General features: G+C 38.0%; 2 protein-coding genes across 2 annotated transcripts in view; one reads left to right on the top strand and one right to left on the bottom strand.

The window, feature by feature from the left end:
- LOC144975179 (WD40 repeat-containing protein SMU1) lies at positions 1-22,997 on the bottom strand. Its single transcript, XM_078918976.1, has 13 exons — positions 22,913-22,997; positions 15,859-15,925; positions 14,859-15,002; positions 13,904-14,056; positions 12,873-13,023; positions 12,294-12,382; positions 11,525-11,665; positions 10,472-10,567; positions 9,162-9,289; positions 7,779-7,880; positions 6,012-6,204; positions 1,618-1,770; positions 1-624 (listed from the first exon to the last, which is right to left on the bottom strand). The coding sequence occupies exons 1-13, from the start codon at positions 22,936-22,938 to the stop codon at positions 526-528; spliced, it is 1,542 nt and encodes a 513-aa protein (XP_078775102.1). The 5' UTR covers positions 22,939-22,997; the 3' UTR covers positions 1-525.
- A 241-nt stretch (positions 22,998-23,238) lies between these two features.
- The window catches only part of LOC144975178 (tRNA methyltransferase 10 homolog C-like), a 7,742-nt gene continuing 5,298 nt past the window's right edge, over positions 23,239-25,682 (top strand). The window contains exons 1-2 of the mRNA XM_078918975.1: positions 23,239-23,792; positions 24,954-25,171. Of these exons, the coding sequence (XP_078775101.1) occupies positions 23,427-23,792; positions 24,954-25,171 (584 nt within the window). The 5' untranslated portion in view covers positions 23,239-23,426. The remainder of the gene's footprint in view (positions 23,793-24,953; positions 25,172-25,682) is intronic.

The following is a 25,682-nucleotide window of genomic DNA, read 5'->3' as shown; positions in this document are numbered from 1 at the left end:
TTGACTCATTAAAACGTTTATTGATTTCAGAATAATATTTATGTACAAGTGGTCAGATATTACGAAATAGAACTGGAGTTTAAAGCTCCATTCCTCCCCCCTTCCAAAAAAAAAAAAAAATTTAAAAAAGCTTTTCATCTGCATCACTTATGATGTGAAAATACTTAAATTAGGAGCAATGCCTTCTATAAATGCTAATAAAACAAAAATACTTAAATAATAATAAAAATAAAATTCCCTTTATTCAATTTTTCTATAGGGTCCATTCCAAGGGAAAACTGGTACCGTATAACCCAGTCGCAGTGCAGTGCTGCAAATTGAGCTAGGGCGAGTTGACTTGCTCAAGGCCACACAGCGCAGCGGCGGGTGATCGAACTGTACCGCTGAGTCACACTGCCCCCAGACATCCCCATTTTTCCCTTTCCAACCCCTGTGCAATGAAATGGAATTAAACACGATTTATTATAAAACACAATCGTAAAGAAAGATGAATAAACAATGACAATGCAAATAATGATAAAAAAATCAGGGTTTCCATAACTTGAGAAATCCATCCTCTGAGTAAGTGGCGATCAGATTCTGGTGAGGATGGTGACCGATGCCTATCACGTCTTTGTCATGGACCTGAATACATTAAGAGGGAGAGGGGGTGGGAAGCAGGACAAGAGACAATTAGAACATATGAAACATGAGAGATGTATTTAAAACACATAATTTATTTAATTAGTTACAGTGAATGACATAATCAGTCGGATGGTGAAAAGGTTTGAACTGAGTAAGAAGGTCAATTTTTATAAAAAATGAGTTTTTGTCATAAATGATTAAATCAACCCTTTTTGTACATACAAATCTTAATATCACTTCTAAATATTCTTTACAGCTGTAGTTGAAAAAGTATGAAATTTGAGAAAAGTTGCTGGATACCTTTCCCATATATCTGACATTAACTTCATGAAAAATCAACTGATTTACTTCAAATAAAGATTAAAATGCTCTGGTGAGAATATTCTCTCAGAAAAAATGCAAATCCAAAATTTTCACCTTCCGACTGATTATTTCATGCACTGAATTTAATTATTAAAAGCCACCACTGCATTTCATCGACCTACTATAAACAAGAAGTATCTGGATGCCACCCAAGGGTTATAAAAACTCTGGAAATTCAGGGTGATGTATCACACTTTATTTTTTAGCTGCCCAATTTGGTAGAGAATATTTTTCAAAGATAAACTCGGAAAATTTATGAAACATTGTCGCTAACAATACAAGGACTTACTCCAAAAATGCAGCTTATCCTCCCTAAACAGTGCGTCTTTATCACAATTTTCCTGTACTAAATCTCTTATCAAGTGAAAAAGTATAATCAAAAACATTAAAATAAGAAATGATAATAATGATAATGATGATAAAAATAACAATGATAATAATAATAATAATAACAAGAATAAATCATTTGTCTTTTTCTGGCAGGCAATTCATAGTGTTACAAATAGTCGTGTCTTATTTCACACAAACTAAATACATTCCAGTATATTCAAATCTACACTTCTCTCTCTCTCTTACTCTACTCTTCTCTCTCTCCCATCTCAATATTGATACAAATAGATGATGACTCACAGTCAGAGTTCTTTCCAGTTTTCCAGTGTTGACGCTAAAACAATACAAGACCATGTCCTCTCCCACGCAATAGATCCATTCCCCTCTAGGGGACAGGGAGGCACACACAAAGTCTCCACCATCTCTCTTACCACTGGAGAAACTTCTTACAATCTGCATATGAATGAGGGATTGAATATCATATTAAAGTTTCAATTAGTTGGGGAATTTAGAAACATTTCATGCAAAACAATACATTTTGGGATTACTTGTGTTCTGACATAGCATGAAATCTCTTAATTGTGGAATAGTTGGAATTATGTATCAGAAAAGGATGGGAATGAGATAGAGAGAGAAAGAGAGAGGTAGACGATTTATTCTTCCTTCTAATGGTGCTCACACTACTATGTTACAACGATTGACCCAATCAGCAAATTCTTTACCGCACTCGTGCAACCGTCGCAAACCCGCATGGAGGCTTTGTCACAACACACTTCAACTAGATGCTCTGCGGTTTCGGGCTCTTTACCACAACGGGTACATATTGGACAGGTGGAAAGTCCCCACTGATGAAGCGATTTTGCCGTTAGGCAGGTTCTCGACCAAAGCCGATTTGCTACCACCCAGTGCCTCCTCTTACTGGTGGAGAAACCTGGCAACTTCCCTCCCTAGTTTCGAGAAGTTTTTCTAATGGCAGCAGCTTCTTATGGTTCACACTATTATGTTATGACGATCGACCCAATCAGCAAAGTCCGGTCCGCATTCGTGCACTGTCGCGAACCCGCCCGGTAGCATCGTCACAACACACCTTTCGACTAGATGCTCTGCCGTTTCGGGTTCTTGCCCACAGCGTGGACATAAAGGACAGGAAGTTAGACCCCACTGATGTAACGCACCGGCCGTTAGGCAGCTCCTCGACCGAAGCCGATTCGCAGCTACCCAGTGTCTCCTCTTACTGGTATCAAAGCCTGGCAACTTCTCACCAAGCTTAGAGGAGTGTAGGTCCCCGCCCCCACGAGGGATTGAATTCGTCCAAACCGACTTCCATCTCGTATGTGCAGCTCTGTCCGTAGTCAGGGATTCTGCGTACAAGGGTTGCCGGGACTTATTTCGGCTCGAAACGGGGGCACCGTTCATTATGCGCATGAGAGGGGTATCCCATTCCCTCTCTCTTTGATCTTACTCAGCCAGTTTCCCGTAATGGTCTCCCTCCGGACATCGGGGGGCTGGATCGCTGCCATTACCGGGCCCCATTCTCTAGGGGTTGTTGCTAGCGTTCCCGACACTATGTGCATCGACTTGCGAAGTTTTACATCCACCTTCTCAACATTTCTGCTTCTACCCCACACTGGAGCGCAATACTCCGCGGTGGAATAGCATAGTGCCAGGGCGGATGTTCTCAGGAGCGCTTGGCTAGCGCCCCAAGTCGATCCCGCCAGCTTCCTCAGAAGACTATTCCGCTTCTCTATCTTCCGGGCAACCCCTTCGAGATGAACCCGATAGGTAAGGCTGCGATCCAGCGTCACCCCTAAATATTTTGGACGCGGCTCATATGGGAGTGGCTGGTCCCCGACTAGGACATTCAGTTTACGGGTGTGCCAGCCACTGCATAAGTGAAATGCAGTGGCCACGGTTTTTGAAGTGTTCATCTTCAGGTACCACTTGTCAAAGTAGGATTTGAGTCTGGTGACGTCCTCGCTGAGTACGCTCTCGAGACGGGTCCACACTTTACTCTGAGTAACGAGTGCCCAGTCGTCTGCGTATCCCAGCCTCAGGGAGGAAGTGTTCGGCATATCGCTAATGTAAACGTTAAACAACATTGGCGCAAGTACCGACCCCTGAGGGACCCCATTCTTCAATTTCCTAACTTTGCTCGTGACGTCTCCCAGCGCGACGTGGAATTGCCTTTCCCCTAAGATCGAAGAGAACAACTTCAAGGTCTTTTTGCACCTTATGATTTTTGCAAGTTTGAGCATTAACCCATCGCACCAGACCGTATCGTACGCCGCTGATAGGTCTATAAACACAGCACCTGTTTGCTGTTTTCTCTCGAACCCGTGCTCAATATGCTCTGTAAGGGCAATGACCTGCTCCGTGGTGCACCTCCCTTCCCTGAAGCCTGCCTGCTCAGGTGGCAGGGCAGCGTCTAGGACCGGCCCCCATCGGTTTAATAGAACACGCTCCAACAATTTGTAAAGACAGCTCAGCAGCGATATGGGTCTGTAACTGTCTGCCTCCTTCGCCGGCTTCCCTGGCTTCAGGATGGCAACTATCTTCGCATGCTTCCACACTTGTGGAAGCTTTCCGTTTGCAAGGATGTCAGACATTGCCTCTGCTAGCCAGGCCCGTGCCCTGGGGCCCAGATGCGTCACCATATCGGGATATACACCATCTATCCCAGCTGCTTTGCCGTTCTTCACTTCGCTAATGGCTGCACCCACTTCTCGGGACTGAACGGGGCCGTCCAGTCCGACTCCTCCGCAGGTAGCGAGTCCAGAATCGTACGGTACGCCTTGCGGACACCGCGCTCAAAAGCCTGATTAGGGATCCGCTTGCTACGGTTCTTAATATTCTTGGCAATTGTGTCTGCCTCGCATTCCGGTGCAGCCTTCGCGAAATTCCGATCTGGGTCCAATTTCTTTATCAAACGCCAAGCGTGGCGGCTGGAGTGTGTAAAGTCGAGACTTTCCACGGTCTCCTGCCACCGTTGCTTCCTTCCCTCTGCCAGAGACTGAAGTAGTCTATCGGCTGTGTCCTGGGACTGGGTCTGCTGGTACTCTCGGTACAGCTCTTCCGACTCTGCTGTCCAGCAAGGGGTGTAGAATTTCCGTTTGCCCCGTGGAATAGAGCGTTGAGCGCTCTTAACCAGTAGCCTACTAAATCTGGTTATATTCTTGGACTTGGGAGGAATGGCAGGGCAGACCTGCTCGATATAGGAACTGAATTCCTCCCAGTCAGCCTTCCTGAAATTCCATCTGCAAAGTGGGAGAGACTGCACCCTCGATATTGTCACCCCAGCTGTGACAAGAACCGGCCTGTGCTGGCTATGCGGAAAGTCCCCGAGGACTGTCCGCTTCACCTGCAGCGGTTCACCGTTCGCGCCTTTCGTTACGAGGGTGAGGTCTGGAGTATACTCCTTCTTATGGCGGGTACCCCGGAAGGTACCCTTGGCTGTAGGATCGTACACTAGGTGTAGATCATTACAGTCCATCCATGAGCGGAGTTGTCTTCCTGCCTCGTTGCAGTCTCGGTAGCCCCATTCGTGATGGTGGCTATTAAAGTCTCCCAGACAGATGGAAGGATGGCTGACCACCGGTACCGGTGGTGTAGTCCAAGTCGCTCTAGGTGGTTTGTAAATATTATGCAAACACAGTCCACCTACTTCCACGGAAATTCGGTTCACCCCATTGCTGTCCGTTACGCTCTCAATGACCCTTACCTTCGATGGCTCTTTAGCGTAAACGCTAACCCCTCCTTTGAGCCTCGAAGTGTCCTCGCGTTGGACCACCGTATAGCCTGGGATCTGGAATCGGGAAGATTGCGCGCCTGAATAAAGGTGGGTCTCCTGTAAAAGGAGGATATCAACGCAATGAACGGCCAGTAGCTTTGATAAAAGCTCATTTTTTGCCATACTCTGGCTCTCGACGTTCAGGGACAATATTCGCGTCAGTTCGCCATCCCCGCCGTCGCATTTTCCAATCGGCAGGCCGCGAATCGATTGATGCATGGGACGTTTGCTTTTTTCTCGGACGTGCCGACGACCCGGGCGACACGAACGCGGTATTATTTGGCTAGGCGGCAGACCGCTTCGCCATTGACGGGACTGATTTGGACTCGACATAAGGACAATAGTGTGGCGCCCGGGATAGGGCTGCTATTCGGGCACCGGGTTTGGATCAAATTTAGTCACACACCGGGGCGAGCAGCTCATGTGGCTCGTTGGCTCGATACCCGGGATGGTCTCGTGACGGTCGACCGGGATTTACACCTTTGCCCTCCCGTGTGCCTCAAGCCCCCTCACCAACTGCAAGGTAAAGATCCACGAGGGGGTTCTAATGGCGAAATCCCCTTCTTAAGATGGAGATCAGCACAATATAACAATGAGGACTTTACGGCAGGCAGAAGGAGTGAGATTTAAATTTTATCAGTAGCATGATAATTATTTTAGAACATTTTTTACATATCACAAGACCAACATGTGTTCCTTGGATCCATAATCAGTAGATAAATATGAAGAAGAAGGAGAAAAGGAAGAAGAAGAAAAAAAAGGAGAAGAAGAAGAAGAAGAAAAAAAAGTAGAAGAAGAAGAAAAAAAAGAAGAAGAAGAAAAAAAAGGAGAAGAAGAAAATAAATAAGTAGACCAGGAGTATAAAATGTATCCTCCCCATTGGCTAAAAGCAGGGTGCATCCCTTACCTGTCCTTGAAAGTTCATGATAACGACTGTATTTGACCTGTTACACACAACAAACTGTTCAGCATTTCTAGGCAGAATGTGCACACTGTGTACTGTGATGTCACCTCCTGACACACCTCCCAGGGACTTGAATGTGTTTTGACACTCTGTTGTCTTCATATTCCACACTTTAATAGAACCATCAGAACTGGCACTGAGAAAAAAAAACCCAACAAAAACTCCAAATTACGAAAAAACAACAAAAAAAAACAAACCCAAAGAAGAAATTCATAGAATGCCAAATACTATTTAAATAGCATTCCCACAAATCCTTACCTTCTAAAGCTATACACAATAGACATGTATGCATGGGTAAAAAACAATTTTTAAAAAATACTCAAACCATTGATAATAACAAAACAATAAAAATGTGTACTTTCTTTCTAAACTTTTTTAAAGCACAACCCCCCCCCCCCCCCCCCCCCCCAAAAAAAAAAAACACAAAAAAAACATCAAAAAAACCCCAAACAAAACGAACAAAAAAAAATTAATAATAATAATAATAATAATAATAATAATAATAAAATAATAATAATAATAGCACCACCACCACAACATCCAACAAAAACTAACACGAATAAAACAATTACTCTTAGATTTTTCAGACTAAAAAATTTACCAGCCTGGAATTCAAGATTCCCACCTGCTTTTTTAGATTGAATGAGTTGGCCAATCATGGGAATATCTTGTAACAAAGGGAACCATTGCCGACATTAGACATTGAATTGAAAACATGGTCATGAAATAAACTATAACCCTAATAACATAATGTTTCTCATTTTTAACAGTCTTTTGGAATGCTTTGTTACATTTCGCTAACAATCGGTTCTGTGCCCGCATGATATGGCAACCACAGATGACAAAGATCTTGTTAAACCTTACAGTCATTTGAATGTGTGTTAACACTCAATCTCTAATCTGCACCATCTAGATGTATCTTTTATGTCAAAGGTTAGCCAGTATCACAACAGCAAACATCTAAACAAGTTCTAAATCAAATATTAATAAAAATGAGTGTGTGACAGAGAAAAACAAAACAATAGTGGCTGCGTTCATTCAGTCATCCAACTCTAAACTACAGATGTAACAATACAGTAGATAGACGTATATCAAATTACGAAATTAAGAAGCAGGCACCGGTGTAAGGTCATTCTTTCTAAGCGTGAATGACTCCACTATAACAAAGAAAGTATTGGACAGGAACCCTCAGGGCAGAAGATCAAGGGGAAGACCACAAGGAACATGGAGAAAATTTAAAGAAGCTGATATACAGAGAAGTGGTAAGGCATGGAATGAGATAGCTCAGGATAGAGAAGGATGGAAACTGTCTGTGGCCTATACCCTGACCCAGGGTGAAAAAGCAATGATGATGACCGGTGTAAGGTAAAGAACTGAACAAGTGTGTATGAAAGGAGCCAGACAAATAAAGAAAGAAAAAGAAAAGAAAAAAAAACATTCCAAAAAATCAGTCGACCTTGACTGGGGATCGAACCTCAGACCTTCTGATTACTGGTCAGACCGGTAATCAGAAGGTCTGAAGTTGGCTCCCCAGACAAGGTCGACTGATTTTTTGGGATGGTTTTTTTTACTTGTATTTTTCTTTCTTGCTTTGTCTGGCACCTTTCATACAAACTTGTTCAGTTGATTGACCTGCCTTGTATTATATGAGTTAAATGCCTAATCAAAACACAGCGATATCTTCTTTCCAATTATTTATTCACACTATACCTGAGAATATGATGTCCATCTTGGGAGAAAACTACATCATTGACAAATGATGTATGACCTTTGAACTCTTTTAGTGTCTTCCCAGATTTCATGCCATGAATTCTACAAAGAGGGGAAAAAAAAAAAAAACAGTCTTAAAGTTGACAGCAAATAATGAATAATAAATGGTGCTGTAAAAATCAATAATATAAATATTTTATATGGAAAGGTAATCTGTACAGGTACGCCCTTTGCTAAAATTAAAACAACCTGAAAATTTTTCTCGAAGCATTTATGAAAATATTTCACGCAAAGCTTCTTTTCATCAAATGGCATCACCCTTAAAACATATCCATCTGGCTTCCCCTTAACTGATGCCTTTAAACAGCCAATGCTTTCATCTTTAAAAAAAAATCAACTCAACAATACTGAACAGGATCAGAAGGAAAATTTCAAAAAGCGAGTTTTCCGGAAAACGGGCACTCCGGTAGTAATTAATTAATTTATTTATTCATTCATTTTCAAGGAGAGAATCACAGACCTGCTCATTTGAAAGTATAAAATTTCGTAATTTTTAGGAGACAAAAGAATTGTAATCACTATAGTTAGCTTTAAAAATGAACAATTTACCCTCACAAGGATTAAATAACATTTCAAAATCCTTAAAAGTTTGTCACTTGGCATCAACTTTTATTTTAAAAAAGTTTTAATGACTTCGAGATGCTCATATATGTCTCAAAATGGAGTCAATTTCGTAATTCTATGATTTTTTCGTAATAGTAGGTAGGTCTGGAATTATTTATTTTAGGCAGGTAACAATAAATTAACAATTAGTAGTAAGACAGTGTGGTGTATAATTGTCTTGTTTATAATGTAACTACTTATTTCTGGTTGAGGAATAACCAGGAATATTGTATGAAATTGATGGGTAAATCAAGACTACTTGTTAATACTCATATCTCAGACTTGGTATTGGAGTGGGGTTATAACAAAGCTGCCAACTTGAAATTTCAAAAATTCGTAGTTTCCAAGGGGAAAAAAAATGAAAAGTCACTATAAATAGCTTTACAAATCAATCATTTGCCATCACCATGATACACAAATGCTCCAAAGTCCTGAATATAGGATCTAAGGAACTAAATTTTACTTTTCGAAAAGAGGCGAATGTAGCTCTGTAGCTGGAGGCAAAAATTCGTGATTCTACTAATTATTTGTAGTACTGGGTAGGTCTGGGTTATACTGTGATCTTCCTACTCCTTTCTGTTTGATATGAAAAATGGATCCAAGAGCCCTTTCTTTTCTCCTTGACCGGCCAGATAAGCTGATATATTTAATAGCACCCTGATCAGCAAACCACACAAAGATAAATTACGGTAATGACCAAGAAAAGTAGGGCAGTCTCACCTGACAGTCTGATCAAAAGAAGCGGTCAACAATTGGCTGTTGTCTCGTGAAAAGGTCACACAGGTTACTCCCTTTCCATGAGCCTTGTCAAATTTACGCAGACACTGACCTGTCAGAATCTTCCATACCTGTGGTAAAGTTGGAAAACATTATTTATTTATTTGTATACCTATATTATAACATAATATGTGGTAAGGTGACAAAACATATTTGAATTATTCGTATACCTATCATTGAATAACAAGATGTTGGTATATTCGGTCATAATGTACCACAAGCTATTCGTCTTCATCGAATTTTGAAAGGGAATTTCTCAAACATTGTTTTTAAAAAAAGAATTATTGACATCTTTTATAAAGAATGAAAAGTTTTCCAAAATTGTGATTGGGCACTTATGAAGAATTAACCTGAAAACAAGGTGTTACATGTTCCTAGACCATCGAAATGAAACACTAAAAGCCTCTCTGGATTCAAAATGTTAAACGATGGAAGTTGGGTTCATGCAAACAGACTACGAAAAAGAACATGCAGAACAATAGGCTCCAAATACAAGTGTTAAGTACAGAGAGTCACCCATCTAGCCAAAATGATTGAGGGATCTCAGGATGAAGCACCTCTAGTGATTCAATGCCAAGTCATTACACTCTGGGCAGCTTTGAAACTCTTTACATACGCAACCAACTTTTGACCATTTGATATTATTGTTAGGTCAATACTTAACCATGTGGTAAATAATATGCAAGACTTGGACCCTACATTTTACCAAAATAAATTCTTATTTTAAGATAAGACGAACTATATTCATTCACTCTGGGAAATCTGTATTGGCTATTGTGCCACTTTGTGGTCTTGTGGTATGACACTCGCTTTCAGATCGGAAGGTCCTGGGTTTGAACCTTGCTCAGCGCATAGTTGAGTCCTTGGAAAAGGCTCTTTACTCACAGAACTTAGGTGTATAATGAGTACCTAGCCATTCGTTGACAGTGTTGTCTCTGTCGGAAAATAATGTAATATCGTCTAACAGGCATCATGCCTCATCCTACATGTTAAGTGTTGCTGTTGGCTAGGGACCCCTGTAAAACGTTTTGAACACGTTTAGTGAATATTTTGCTATCTAATGCTCTATTAAAAAAATTTTTTTTTACACTGCTATAGACTAATGAATTAAAAAAAATAAAATTAAGCAAATAAAATTACATACATTTTAAATGGCAGTAGACAAATAATTCTTAATGTCATGCTATTGTAAACTAACAATGATACTACTGGGCCCAGCAGTATTACTTTACCAAAAGGATGAATTGACAAACCTTAATCTTCCCATCCTGGGCTCCAGTGGCCAACATCTCCGAGTCTCGACTGAAACTAATACTCAGGACAGCGTCATCCATCATCATGAAGTTGTCCTGCCAAAGTGTACCACAAAATAAAAAAATACAAATCAAAATGAAATCGTTTTCAAAAAAATAAAATCTTGATAATTACTAGGAATTCATGTTGCATGACATATAGGGGGTGGGGGTGGGGAGGGAATGATTAATGAAGATTAATTTCTTTTAAAATCGAGCCTATTTACGTAGGTTTTACAGGATGAAGTTGTCCTGACAAAATGCACCAAAATCAAAATCAAAATGAAATCATTTTCAAAAACATAAAATCTTGATAATGACTAGGAATTCATGTTGCACGACATATGATGGAGGGAAGGATTAATGAAGATTAATTTCTTTTAAAATCGAGCCTATTTACATAGGTTTTACAGGATAAACGATCCATGGATAAAAATCTGAAAGAGGCTGGCCTAACCTGGAATAACATGCAACTGATAGATAGAAATGGAAGTCAAATGCCTTGGGCAACCCATGGCTCAACCATGATGAAGTAAATAAGTTATAGGATAAACAAGACAATTTTACACCACACTGTCTTACTACTATTTGTTAATTTATAGTTAAATTTCAAAAACAATTAATTCCAGACCTGCAGAATTACAACATTTTGGCTCCATTTTCATAAGTTTATAAGCATCTCTAAGTCATTAAAACTTATTAAAAATAAAAATTGATGCCAAATGACAAACTTTTAAGGATTTTGAAATGTTATTAATCCTTGTGAGAGTAACTTGTTCATTTTTAAAGATAACTATAGTGATTACAATTCTTTGTCTCCTAAAAATAACGAATTTCTAAATTTTCAAATAAGCAGGTCTGTGATTCTCTCCTTAAAATTAATAAATAGATAAATAAATGAAAGAATAAATAACTGAATAAATAAATTAGAAAATGAAAAAACAACAACAAAAAGAAAACAAAAATATTGCAATGTAAATCAATAAATCAGAATAATTCTATATCATCCCTTACCTGTGCTTGATACCTCAAATCCTTCCTAATCTTCCCTGTTGTAAAATTCCACACCTCCACAAATCCATCCACGGAGCCGGTCACTAGATATTGGCCGTCAGGGGAAAATCTGGCACACTCTACGTGGGCCTTCTGACCAAACTGGCAGATATGCAAATGGGAGAGGAAATTACATGAAAGTAAGGATTCACAAATGAATGAATGAATGAATGAATGAAAAGGATAACAAAAGTCTTTAAATCTCCAATTATGTCAATTTTTTCATTTTTATCATGTTCAAGGAGCAGTAAATTGTGTTCATATGAATGGAAAATTGAACGAATTTGTTTGATTTTCAATCACAATGAACTCAAAAGAGTTAAATAAATTCCAAAAGCAGGCAACATGATGAAATCACTTTCCCAATTTAATAGACCCAAATGCTTGTGGAGTTGCAACAACCTTTTGGCTAAACATCACATATATTGAAGGAACACTTTTGTGTGCATTAAATGTACTAAAACAGTGCTATAGACATAGGAAACTAATATGATTAATTTCAATTCTTGCTGTTTCCTCTACATCAATACAAGACGTTAAGTTTCAATGAGATGGCAACAATTTTTCTTTCTTTAAAAAACATTAAAAAAATTAGTGGAGCATGCATAATTGATAACAGAAAATGAAGTGAGTAGACAGGAGCCCCCATCGCTGCAAAATTTTTATTCTCTATTGTCTTCTGGCACTTTTCTACTCACTTCATTTTCTGCTATTAAAACATCAAACCAACCTTAATCTGCCTACTCATCTGTGTTGGATATTTCTCTTCCTCCTGCTCCTTGACGGCTGCCTTACCTCTGAATACATCAATGCTTGTACCTGTGAAACAAAAAAAAATTAAGAATCAGAAAAGACAGAAAACAAGACTCTACCTCAACCCAAGGTGCATAATTGTCAAAATTATCTAAATGAATATTTGTTATTCAAATGACATGTTGAGTCCTTAAATTTTAGAGCATCTAATTCTGAGTAAAATAACAAAATTTTCAATGTTATTCCTTTAAGTTGTTGGTTAAAAAAAATATTTAAAAATTGAATAATGAGGAAAATCCAAATCCCACGCCTCTACCAATCTGAACAAACTGATTAAATTGTGGTACGCCTAACACGCCTAAGTGTAGCAAAGTGACAGATTAGGAAGAAACTAGTGCAAGACAAAAAAAACCCCCAAAAAAACCAAACCATTCCAAAAACTCAGCGTGCCTTTTAGGATGTCTTTTGTATTGTAATTTTCTCTCTGCTTTGTCTCACAATGTTTCATACACACTTTTTCGGATCTGTAAGTAAAGCATCATGCAAAACAACTCACCTGGGGGCAATAGACCCTGGTGCTGCTGCCATTTGAGTGACTGACCCAACAAGGCCAGGAGCCTGGAAGGAGGGACTACATTAACCTCCCCTGAAAGTGCCTGAGCAATGGCTGCACGCCGCTTCTCTTTGGTCTGCCCTTCTGGGTAAGCCTGGAAATGACAAGAAAGATCAATCGATGAAGAGAAAGCAGGGACAGGGTTGTCATTACGAGTGGAGGTATCTTATTATAAATAATCTTATAAAATTGAGTTAGTGATGATGATGATGCTGGGGGGTCCTCTTAGATAGTTCAGTTGGGAGAGCAATCACTTCATGCACAGAGGGACCTAGATCAATCCCTGGTGTAGTCAAGATTCTTTCTGACCCCCCCCACCATCATTTCTACCCAGCAGTGAATGGGTAGCTGGGTCTGTTAGATCTGGTGGAAAATGGTTTGCGATAGACTAACGTCATATCCAATGGATACCAAGCAATTGCTATTGTCCATTTCACGTTATGGAAACCAGGATAAACTCCGACTTCAAAGGATAAAATTGCTCTGCTGGACTATGATGACGATGACGAGATATTTGTGATCCTACTGTTATTACACTTACATAGAAGTCTTTATTCCTTTAAATAAACCTGAAGCCATATTACTTAAAACTATGTCATGACAAATTTCTCCTGGCACACATCATTTTTTGAGTAATATTTGGAAGCTGCGGAAAAATAATAACAATAACAATAACGATAATAATAATAATAATAATAATAATAATAATAATAATAATAATAATAATAGACTCGGAATAATAATAATAATAATAATAATAATAATAATAATATGGCGCTTTACATCAACACACAACAATATAGAAAGTACATGACATCAAAAAAGAAATGTGTTCAAGGATATCTTGAACACAGACAATGATTTGGACTCCCGGATGCTCTGTGGAATGGAATAATAAGGTAGTCTAAAATTATAGTCATTTTATTCACATGCATGACCAAGATTGCTTCAAAAACCCAAATCAGCAAACTTACCTCCCTGGGGTCAAAGTAAGATCTGGCCAACATGTTCTCCAGATGGATGTATCTGTCTGGCTGGTTCTGCTTCATCATGATCATAGGATCTGTCTGACGCAGCAAGGAACGGGCAGCTCCCAGCTCTCGCAGTTCAATCAGCTCTAAAACGATCTGACAATATTTTTTTTTCGGACAAAATCAAAAGAAACAATAATGAACCACTAAAATTTTGCTTGGAATAATGTCACATTAATGAAGGAATCTAAAATAGAAAGATAGATTGATGGATGGGTGTTCAGCTCTGTCTGAAACTAGAGAGATAATATCTGTATTTTATTTTTTTTTTAAATATAATCCATTTTCATAGGGTAGGGGATGGAGGATATGTATCACTTAATACTAATACTAATATGTCAAATGCCAATCATCTTTTACACAATTCATTAATTTTAAATGCTTTATAACAGATATACTGCAGCCCAATTTGGATTCAGAAAGGATGCTAGTTAAAGATAGTGTATTTGCATTTTAGTCACATTTTCTGATTTTCTAGCATAAAAATTCAAATCTAAATAAATCATTAAAATAAATTAATTTCCCTTTATTCACCTCACCAAGGGGAAATCTGCCTTTAGGATCTATTTCAAGAGAAAACTGGAATAACCCTGGCATCAGCTGCACTTCAGCACCGCAAAGTGAGCTAGGGTGAGGTGACTTGCTTAAGGCCAGACAGCGCACCAGGTAGTCGAATTCGGCATATTTTGGGTATAGTATGAAGCAAAGACCTTACTGCTGAGCAATGCTGCTACCATCTTATTATAAATTCCGATTTTGGTCAAATAAAAAAACCCCCCAAAAAAATAAAAAAATAACTAAACATAAAATCTTTTATATTTGGGTTTTATACTTTGACAAGTCTGAACAAAGTGAATTGTTTTCAATACAGACAGCCATACAATACTACCACCCCTACCTGTCCATAAAGGTCGACCAGAGTGTTGTCTGGTAGTTTGAGAGTTTGGATGGCCTGTAGCACACTGTCCCAGTGACCAGCTGTAATGTCGGAGATGAAGCTGTCTACAGATTCGACTGTGTTCAAGGAGATACCCGTCTCCTCCTATTAAGATGTGAAAGTAAAATATAAAAATCAGATTGACTATTGTTCAAAATGTTGTATGTATGAATGAATACTATACAACCTTAACAATCATTCTGTGTCACAGCCATTCTTGACTAATGTTTTACCAGTTTAAAGGTAACGATAAGAATTGAATTGTAAGCTTCAATTTATTAGGCGAAGACAGATACAGGTGGATATTTCGGGTTTCCCGTCTATCAACAAAACACAATGAATGAAACACTAAGGACAAATGAGATATGTGTGTGAATGACGTAGTTAGGTGAATAAACAAAAACAATGATGGGACAGGAAATAGAAAAACTTTTTTTGTGATATTACTTATCTGTCTTCGCTTAATAAATTGAAGCTTACATACAATTCAATACTTTTCATTCTTTTTTCCTTTGAGTTTCAAGCAGCAACATTTTCATTAGTTTAAAGTTAATACGCAAACAAACATAAAAGAACAAAATATAAAGAGCATATATTCTCTAATCCAGATGGGACCAGGCTCAAGAGTGCCGAGTGGAATTAAATTAAGCACATAATTATTTCATTATAGATAAAAATGAAACTTAATGTTGCAGAGCAGACAGCTAAATTCTTTTTATGGAATAATGGGTTGTGGAGTGGTAAGTTAAATAAAATTACATTATATATAAATTCTAATAGTTTTACAAGAGCTACATCAGCATCGACTGAATTTAAACTGAAAATACAATTTATATATATTAGAATTGTACTTGCAGAAGCAGCAAGGTTCCAGATGTGACATTGTTTATCAGCTAACAGAATGGAGACAATGGTTAAATCTAACCTAAAAAAATCATGAAAAAATTTATGAAAAACAAACCTGCAACACAGAGAGAGTTCTCAGCAAACTGTTTTCTTTCAGGTATTGTTCGATGAGACGCACCACACTGAAACGGAATAAAAGAGAAATATTTTCAAACAAGCTCCCCTCAAATCTAAATGAGTTACTTTTATGATTTGTTCTGATTGGCAACATTGAGAAATCTAGAACTATAGACAAAATCCCCTAAGATGCTCATTTGGACAAATTTCCACCTTAGTCTTATAGGAATTAATGAAAACATTATGTGCCTCAATCCTCATATTGCATGAAACAAAGTTCATTTAAACTTACTTAGAAGTTAGCCAAGTTTGTTTTTTTCTGTTCTGGGTTGAATTTAATGTATTTTTGTGAAAAGCCTTAGAAATTTAAATATATTTTTTTTAATGTAAAAAAAAAATATTAAAAAATTCCCTTTATTCATCCAATAGAGGAGATTTGTCTCTAGGGTCTATTCCAAAGGAAGACTGGAAAAACCCAGGCATCAGCCGCAGTGCAGTGCCACAAACTGAGCTAGGGCGAGGTGACTTTCTCAAGGCCACACAACATTGCTGGTATTCAAACTTGGTACCTTTCGGGTACGAAGCAAAATCCGTACCACTGAGCCACACTGCCCCATACATCACCTTTTCAGTTTCAATTTTGAAATCAAATGACCTTGACTCTTAACAATCAAAAATCTGTTTAGAAGAATTTTTTAAAATTTGGAATGCCACTTGTATTTTCTTATTTTAATTATCAGTTGCACATTAGCTAAACAAAATAAAAAAAACAAACAAATAATGACATTTAGATGTTTTCCCTTTTATAGCCTTAGTGAGTCTTGCGATTACCAAATACTGGAGCAATATCTAGAGTTATAATAGGCATCGCTCTAATAGAAAAAAAATCCTCCGACCTGAAGATAGCCCTAATAGAAAATAACAAAACAAACTCAAGACTGATTTGTACTACCTTTCAATACTTCAACAACAAAATGGAGGCGGAGGACCAAAATAATGGTCATGTCAGGACATTTTTAACTTTCACTTATCTATCAAGGTTTGTTCCTTCTAGAGTTTTTAAAATGCTACTATCTACTATATTGACAAAAGATCCACGGTGAAAATACTAATTGAAAGAGATGCTGCTACCCTGAAGAGCTTACGGGGCAGCGTGGCTCAGCAGTACAGTCTTTGCTTCATACCCAAAAGGTACCGAATTCGACTACCGCATCGTGTTGCCTTGAGCAAGTCACATTGCCTTAGCTCACTTTGAGGCGCTGCACTGTGCTGATGCCTGGGTAATTTCAGTCTTCCCTTGGAATAATAATAATAATAATAATAATAATAATACACATTTATATAGCGCTCATTCTCGTGTAAAACACAAGCTCTGGGCACTTTACAATATAAATATCAATTTTAAATGAAATAAAATAATAACAACAATAATAATTCATAGCCAAATCAAGGATTCATATAGAGTCAAGAAAAACAAATACAGTAAAAATGTGTCTTGAGATTCTTTTTAAAAGTAGGTAAAGACTTGCACTCCCTCAGACCACGTGGTAGTTCATTCCAAATCTTGGGGCCGAAACAAGCAAACGATCTATCACCAAATTTTGTTCTTGATCTTTTTTCCGAAATTTTCGTTTGGTCATAACATGATCTTAAAGTGTAATTTTCAAATTTACACATGACCACGTGATCTGTGAGATATGCCGGTGCTATACCAGCCAAACACTTATAAACAAGACACGCTGCTTTGTAATATGTGCGCCTTTCAATGGGCAACCAGTGGAAAGAGGCCAACAAAGGGTTGCATGATCAAATTTTTTTTTGCCAAAAACTAATCTTGCTGCACTGTTTTGCAGTAGTTGTAATTGTTTAATAGAAGCCTGAGGCAAGTTGACAAGCAGCGAGTTACAATAATCTAGTTTCGAAAAAATGAGGGAAACAACCAATGTTTTACATGTTCCAATTGCAATATACTGACGGATCAAACTGATTTTCTTCAATTGAAAGTATAAAGATTTACAGAGAGCAGAAATGTGAGCTGACATTCTCATTTCTGAATCAAAATAGACACCCAAATTTTTCACAGTCTTTGAAACTTTGATCTTTTCACCCCCAATCAACACCTCAGGACCATCATTCACCTTCTTCTTCTTCTTCTAGGTTCCATGCCTGGTCCAGGCTTCGGATACTGCATGAATTATCTCTCTCCATTCCTCCCTGTCTCTTGCTTTTTCAAACAGCTCTTGGATTGTTAGGTTGGTGAAGCCCTTCAGTTGGTCTATGAGTGTTTTTCTTTGTCTCCCCCGGGCGCGTTTACCAGGTATTTTTCCACAACTTGCCAGGTATTCATTCCTATCTTTCCTTACTATGTGTCCGAAAAAGGATAGTTGTCGATCCACTATTAAGGGCATTAGTTTCCTTTGTTGGTATGTTTGTTTTAGCACTTCTTCGTTCGTTTTGTGTGCGGTATACGATATTCTCTGCATCCTTCTCAAGCACCACATTTCAAAAGCTTCAATGTTCTTTTGTGTTTCTGCATTTGTAGTCCAGCTTTCGCATCCGTAGAACAAGATTGGCCACAAGTAGCACTTCAAGACTCGGAATCTAATCCCGAACGACATCTGTTTGTTTTTCAAAATGTTTCCCAGGTCCATGAAGGCCTTCAACTGCCCATTATTTCCCACAATCATCACTTCTGTTTTTGACTCATTCATTTTCAACTTGTTTGCATCCATCCACTCTTTCACATCCGTCACACATTCTTCCACACGTTTCACAATATTTTCGAGATTTTTAGTTTTATCAGTAGCATAAAGTTGCGTATCATCTGCATAGAGATGATAGCGCAGCCCATGACCAGTGATGACATTAGATAATGGAGAAGTATACAAAACAAAAAGAATTGGACCCAAAACAGAGCCTTGAGGAACACCAAAAGACAATGTATGTTGACGAGAAAGTTTATCTAAAATCATAACCTGTTGCTTTCTGCCATCTAAATAAGATTCAAACCACTGCAAGACAGTCCCAGACAAGCCAAAGGTTATATTAAGTCGTTTAATGAGAATACCGTGATCAATAGTATCAAACGCCGCCGAAAGGTCTAACAATGTCAGAAGAGAAAAGAACCTTTATCTAAAACATCAAGCAAATCACTCGCAACACAGCACAGAGCAGTTTCTGTGCTGTGGTAAGAACGATAAGCTGACTGAAATTTTTCCCATAGATTGTTTTCATGGAGATGTTGTGAAAGACGTCTGAGTACAACTTTTTCAAGGATTTTAGAAAGAAATGGCAGATTTGAGATGGGACGGTAGTTACTAAGGTCATTTACATCGAGATTTTGATTTTTTATGAGAGGCTTTACAATTGCATGTTTATAGATATCTGGGACTTGTCCTGAGATAAGTGACCGATTTATAATATAAGTTATACAAGGTATCAATTCAGGAAGACATAATTTCAAAATATTAGTTGGTAAAGGATCTAAATCACATGACTTCGAGGAAGATGAAAAAATTATTTTAGAAATCTCTTCTTCAGTTGTTTCTTTAAAACAAGAGAATCCCTGTGAACCCGAAAAAGGGTGGAAATTTATATCTTCATTTTGCACGAGGTCCAAATTGTTCCGAATTTTCGATATTTTTCCCGAAAAGAAATCTGAAAATGCTGCTTTTCTACCGGGATATTAGTGGGTAGACACATGCCCTTTTCTTCCCTTAAAAGTTCCTTTGAAACAGAGAAAAATTCCTTAGTGTCCCTCACTGATGACAGTTTTGTGTTATAATAGTTTCTTTTTGCTCTTTTGCCGGTGGTTTTATACTTATGCTTTTTTGCTATATATATCAGCCGGTCAATCTCAAGGCCCAATTTTCTCCACGATGCCTCTGCATTCCTTTTTTCCCTTTTGGCAGTTTTTTCACTCTGGTTAAACCACGGTGACGGTTTCCTGGAATTTATTATTCTAGTTGTCTTTGGCGCATGCCTGTCGATGACGTTGCGCAGTACCTCATCCGTTTTCTGTGCTGATGGTATATCCATTCTTCCTAGTTCCTCTGACAGATTGTTTTTGAAGGAACTAATGTCTATTCTTTTAGTATCCCTAGACACTATCTTGACTTTCTTTGCTTTCTCTTTGATGCATTTGAGAGTTGCCAGAATCAGATTGTGGTCTGAAATTTCTTTTTTGATATTTTTAATTGATTCAACAAGCGAGGGTGTATCAATGATGAACCAGTCCAAGATGTGCCCCAATCTTTGAGTTGGAGAGGTCACTAACTGAGTCAGGCCATGTTCATTCAGCATATTTTTTATAATTTTAACGAGACTATTCTGATCAACATCAAACTGAATATTAAAATCGCCGATAATTTTTTTTCGCTTATTTGATGTGTCTTTTGATACAAAATCTGAAAATTCGTCAGCAAAATCATTCTGTCTCAGTTTGTTCTTTTTGCTTGGGGTGGTCTGTAGATACAAGTGATTAAAAATGAAATTTGAGGGTAGGTCAATGTGGTTTGGACACACTCGAAACTTTTGAACGAAATTGGCCTGTTTTGTATTTTAGACGAAAGAGCGTGTTTGTATATGATGGCGATCCCCCCTCCTGATCGTCCATTTCTTGGGAACGATTCCATCTTGTAGCCGGGAGGTGTCATTTCTTTCATTATAGGTTCATCACCGAACTGACGCAACCATGATTCAGTTATATATAGAATATCGATATCGTGTTGACCTATGACATCGATTATATCGAATGTCTTGTTTCTCGATGACTGTGCGTTAATATGGCCAATACAAATGTTATGATTTCCATGACTCTGTCTTGTGTCATTTGTCAATATTTTTGTTAACGTCTGTGGTGGTCGAGTTGAACGATGACAGTTCACTGGACGTCGCGGGACTGTTGTTTCAATAACATGTTGTTTACGTCGACCACCACGTTTACAGACAATCTTTTGTTGATTGTAATGGTGTTCACGTTTGAGGTAGGAGTGTGTGTTTTCAATTTGTAAACAATAAAAGCGCAGGGTGAATAAAAGTCCAACGACAGCCGACAGTAAAAATTGGTTGTGAGAACGAGTAAAAATGGCGGGGTCTTGGTGAAACATTGTAAAATAGTCCGAAAGAATTTCGATAAAAATGATGTCGAAACCGTATAAAATATAATTAAAGCAATATCACAATAGACCCTAAATAAAGACAAATTTCCCTTAGGATAACCTAGAGACAAAATTCAAACGGTTTTATCATTGGGATGGTATACAGCATCATAGTAAACCAGATTTTATACTGTCATTTGGAAACTGAATTTTCATTTTAAGTTAGTAACTTAGGGCTTATGGGATAAATAAATTTGAATAAAGGGAAGTTTCTCCCTCCAAATTTTCTCAGCATACTCAAGTGATAAAGATCTCAATCTTCTTTATCTTTATGTCATCTTTCAAACCCCCTGCCCCCCCCCCCCCCCCACTTCTCTAGCCCCAGACAGACACCATGGGCATGGATCATGGATGAATGGGTGGCTCATCAAATTGTTTGAGTTTGAGAGAACATTCTTTTGAGATTTGAGGTAAGTCTTTGAAGTCCGGTGGTTGATAATCAGAATGTGATGTACACATTCACATTTATTGTATAGGTGGAGGAGAATTACTTTTAATGTTATTTAGCAATATGAATAGTGGAAGACAAACATATTTATTTATTGTGTATTAAAAATTTTACAAATGTTTTGAGTAATGTATCACCCCCTCGGATTCATTAATGGGCTCGTCATGCCAAACAAAAGTCTTGTGATGGCATAGCTTGTCGGTCACGAGAGAGAGAGAGAGAGAGAGAGAGAGAGAGAGAGAGAGAGAGAGAGAGAGAGGAGAGAGAGAGAGAGAGAGGAGAGAGAGAGAGAGAGAGGAGAGAAATTAACTCCCGTATACAGATTTCCAACATGATTCCCAATCTCAAGCAATCCAGTCTAAATTCTAAATGAATGCATGACATTTATGTTCACAAAAAGAAGAGCTGCACGCTACGTCCTGAACAGACACCACAACACCTCAAGTGTATCAGACATGTTAGAAAAACTACAGTGGCCGAAATTAGAACACGCAGAAAATCAGCAAGATTAATAATGCTATTTAAGATCAAGCACCACCTCGCTGAATGCCCAGTCATCAAGAAAAGACATACCAGCACCTTTGATACAGAGAAGAGGTAACAACAACCAATACAGCCTCATAACACACAGAACACAATACCATGGTTTTTCCTTCTTGCCGCGTACGGTCAGAGACTGGAACCAGCTTGACGCTAAAGTGACCGAAGCCACTACAACAATTGATGCTTTTGTGGCAAGTTGCTATGCAGATAGTTAGACCTTACACAAACCATCACTGACCAACGTTGACGACCCCTGAATGTCCCTGGAAATTGATTTTAGACTAACGATTATAAGGAATACAGAGAGATTAGAAAGCAGTTTCATATTTGCCATAGGGACATAATAATCAACCAACTGATTGTGGGCAATCAAAGGAAGAAGAAGAAGACCCTCCTTACGTCCAGTACCACTAAAAGCAGTCACATGAGAGATGATATGATCAGGTGAGAAAATTGAAAAGGGAGGGGGCTAAGCTGGCTCTACCTTACCTGTTGGTACAGGCACAGGGGTGAGAATACTGAGAATGGCGAGAAGGGGCGGCGGCTAGGCTACCCTACCTGTTGGAAAATACAGGGGTGAGAATAGTGAGAAGGTGCTATTACCTCTATTCTCACCCAGGACGAGACGTCGAATGTTTTTCTATTCTCATCCAGGACGAGAGCTCGACTGGTTTTCTATTCTCACCCAGCCTTTGACACTTTGAGATTAGCCGAAATTAGCCGGTTATCGAAAATAGATCTTCGGGGCAAAAGATATATCATGAAACGAATGGACACTGGCATCATTCCTAACATGAGATTTAAAAAATAGCATCGAAAAAAATAGTGTCAGTGTAATGCCAAAAAATACTGCAAAGAAAGAATTCCAAATAAACAATGTAAAAAAAAACAACAAAACTCACTCGGCAGATTCTATTTCGACAGCCATGTTTACTCTTTCAAGTTTCACTTCCTACTGATAAAGTTTCGCTTTTTGCATTTAAAAAAAGGATTATTGACTCAATAAGTAAGATGTGACGTTTTCCCTTTGATAAGTTATATTTGATTGTAAATCAAATTAAGATAATCCACCATTGCGTCACGAATCGGAGACAATCTGATAAAACTATATTAGGAATGTTTCAAAAAGAATGTTTTGCTTTCAATTACAAATCAAAATTCAGAAAAAAAGCGAAATACTTCTTAAGGAATAACGGCTAAAACTATCACACTTCACAATAACTGATTTCTCCTCAAAACGAAACGACATCAATAAGTCAAACATGATGGAAGTTGCATTCTTAATTCTAGCATAATTTTGATTCATTTCTGCACCCCCAAACGACTTCATGGAATTTTTTCGTGATGTTGTTTGTTTATAGCATAAACTCATTTGGCCACGGTCCACTTATGTAACAGAAGGGAAGGGCATATTGAATGAATTATTCAGATTTATGCACAATGTTTACAAGAAATTTATTTTGTAGATTGGTCTCAAATATTGACCCTTTAACCGTTAGAGTATTATTACCTACTCTTCACAAATCCAAATATTATTACGCTACCTTGAACAAATCTGTCATTACTGACCTTAGTCTAGACATAGACTTGAATGGTTTAAAAGATGAACAGATGCGGCGAGTGAAACTCGGGGAGACAGTTAATATTCACAAATTAGTGAATGACACATTGGAGCAAAAGTGTTCTGCAATGATTAATCAATTTGATGCGGACCACAGGAGGACGTTAAAGATAATTCAATTTGAGCACAGTTTTCTCTATGCAGAGGGATATGCTGTTCCGGTGAGTTATAGTATCCAAGATGAATATGAATGAATTTTAAAATTAAACCATGCTTGCTATATTGTCTAATTCTAATGATGAATTCAGTAAACTTTGAAAAGTGACTGTTGTCGGTCACCAGTGTCTTCCTCTTCAAGTTCACTCCTCCTTGTCTTTGCTCAAGAGAAAATGGTAAAAATAAAAGACTTCTACTTCTAGTGACATATAAAACATTTAAAGTCATTTCTAATAAAGGCCTTTCCATTTCATTAGGCAGTTTTACCGCAAAGAAAGGATCAAGATTGAATCAGAGATTAGAAATAAAAAAGTACCCCCCCCCCACACACACACAAAAGAGAAAATCGAAAACAAACCATTAGATAAAAAAAGTGCTCAACTTGAATATAAAAGGATAAGTAAATAAAACATTAAATATTGTTATTTTTTTCACTTCTGCAGAACTGTTTCTTGCTTGTTGCAATCTTTAAGAAATGGAATGAGGTTGTTGTTGTAGTTTCTTGCTTCCAATTGTTTACATATAATTTTGGTCTCAAGGTTATGGTGATTCGTAATTACAATTATCAACCCGTGAGATATAGTATAACAATTCTGTCACTTTCTCATAAGGACACGAACAATGCAATTACATACAACACGCACATCACAAAAAACACCTCTCCATGTCGATCATCTCATCTTATCATCATATTGCGACAAGATGAAGAATCAGTGGGCACGTGTTGTATAACAACATATAAGAAACTTACATAATGAACTGCACTATTCTAACTGTCACTTATTAAATCTTTCAGCATGTTTAGTGGATATTGCGTTAAATATTGATATTGAGCTTTTATTTAGCGCTATATCCATTAAACAAAGCGCTTTACAAGGGGCCAACAGCAACACTTAACGTATAGGACGGGACATGACGCCTGTTAGGTGATATTACAATTTTTTTGGACAGAGACAACACTGTAAATGGCCAGGTACTCATTTTACACCTGAGTGCGGTGAGAGAATGTGTATAAGGACTCAACTATGCACTGAGTGAGGCTCGAACACAGGATCTTGTGATCCGAAAGCGAATGTCATACCACTAGACCACATAGCTGCACATATAAATGCTCTAGTATTTTTTGTTTGTTTTTAAAAATAAATATTATATTCATATCATTTCAGAGTCCAGAAAACATGACCAACAGAAACTGGATTGAGGCAATGACTTGTCCTTCTAAAGATGATCGTTTCTTATACTACTTGTACATTGATCACAAAGCAAATCTCAAGACCCGCACAATGCTTCAAGGGAAGAAGAAGGCCAGAGACCAACTCACTCACTCAGATTTAGAACTCGAGACTGATAAAGGATTCATATTACACCAAGAAAAGGCTTCGAGGTAGATCTCCTGAATAGAGGATAGGGGCAGCATGACTCAGAGGTATGGTCTTTGCTTCGTACCTGAAAGGTAACGAGTTCGATCACCCACCGCTGTGCTGTGTGGCCTTGAGCAAGTCACCTCGCCCTAGCTCAATTTGCAACGCTGCACTGCAGATGACGTCTGGGTTATTACACTCTTCCCTTGGAATAGACCCTAGAGACAAATTTCTCCTATGGGATGAGTTAAAGGGGATTTAAAAATTAAAAAAAAATATTAAACAATTTTTAACTAATTAATTTACAAAGGCTGCTCCTATTTGTTACTCTTTTTATGTGTGGTAAGACAAGATGAAATTAGAGTTCTATAATTATGAGTTATTAAAAAAAAAAAAAAACACACACAACAAAACAACAAAATAGTTCATGTCCCCACTTAGATTCAAACTCATGATACTTGCTTATGATATTGAATCAGTGAATCATTCATCCTTTTTCTACTATAAATTATAATTATAGTGAATAATACTTAA

The sequence above is a fragment of the Berghia stephanieae genome, chromosome 6 (assembly GCF_034508935.2).
Source record: "Berghia stephanieae isolate SIO BIC M18660-M18661 chromosome 6, UCSD_Bste_1.3, whole genome shotgun sequence".
NCBI classification, from domain to species: Eukaryota; Metazoa; Mollusca; class Gastropoda; order Nudibranchia; family Aeolidiidae; genus Berghia; species Berghia stephanieae.
This window is presented reverse-complemented; position numbering and strand designations above follow the sequence as displayed.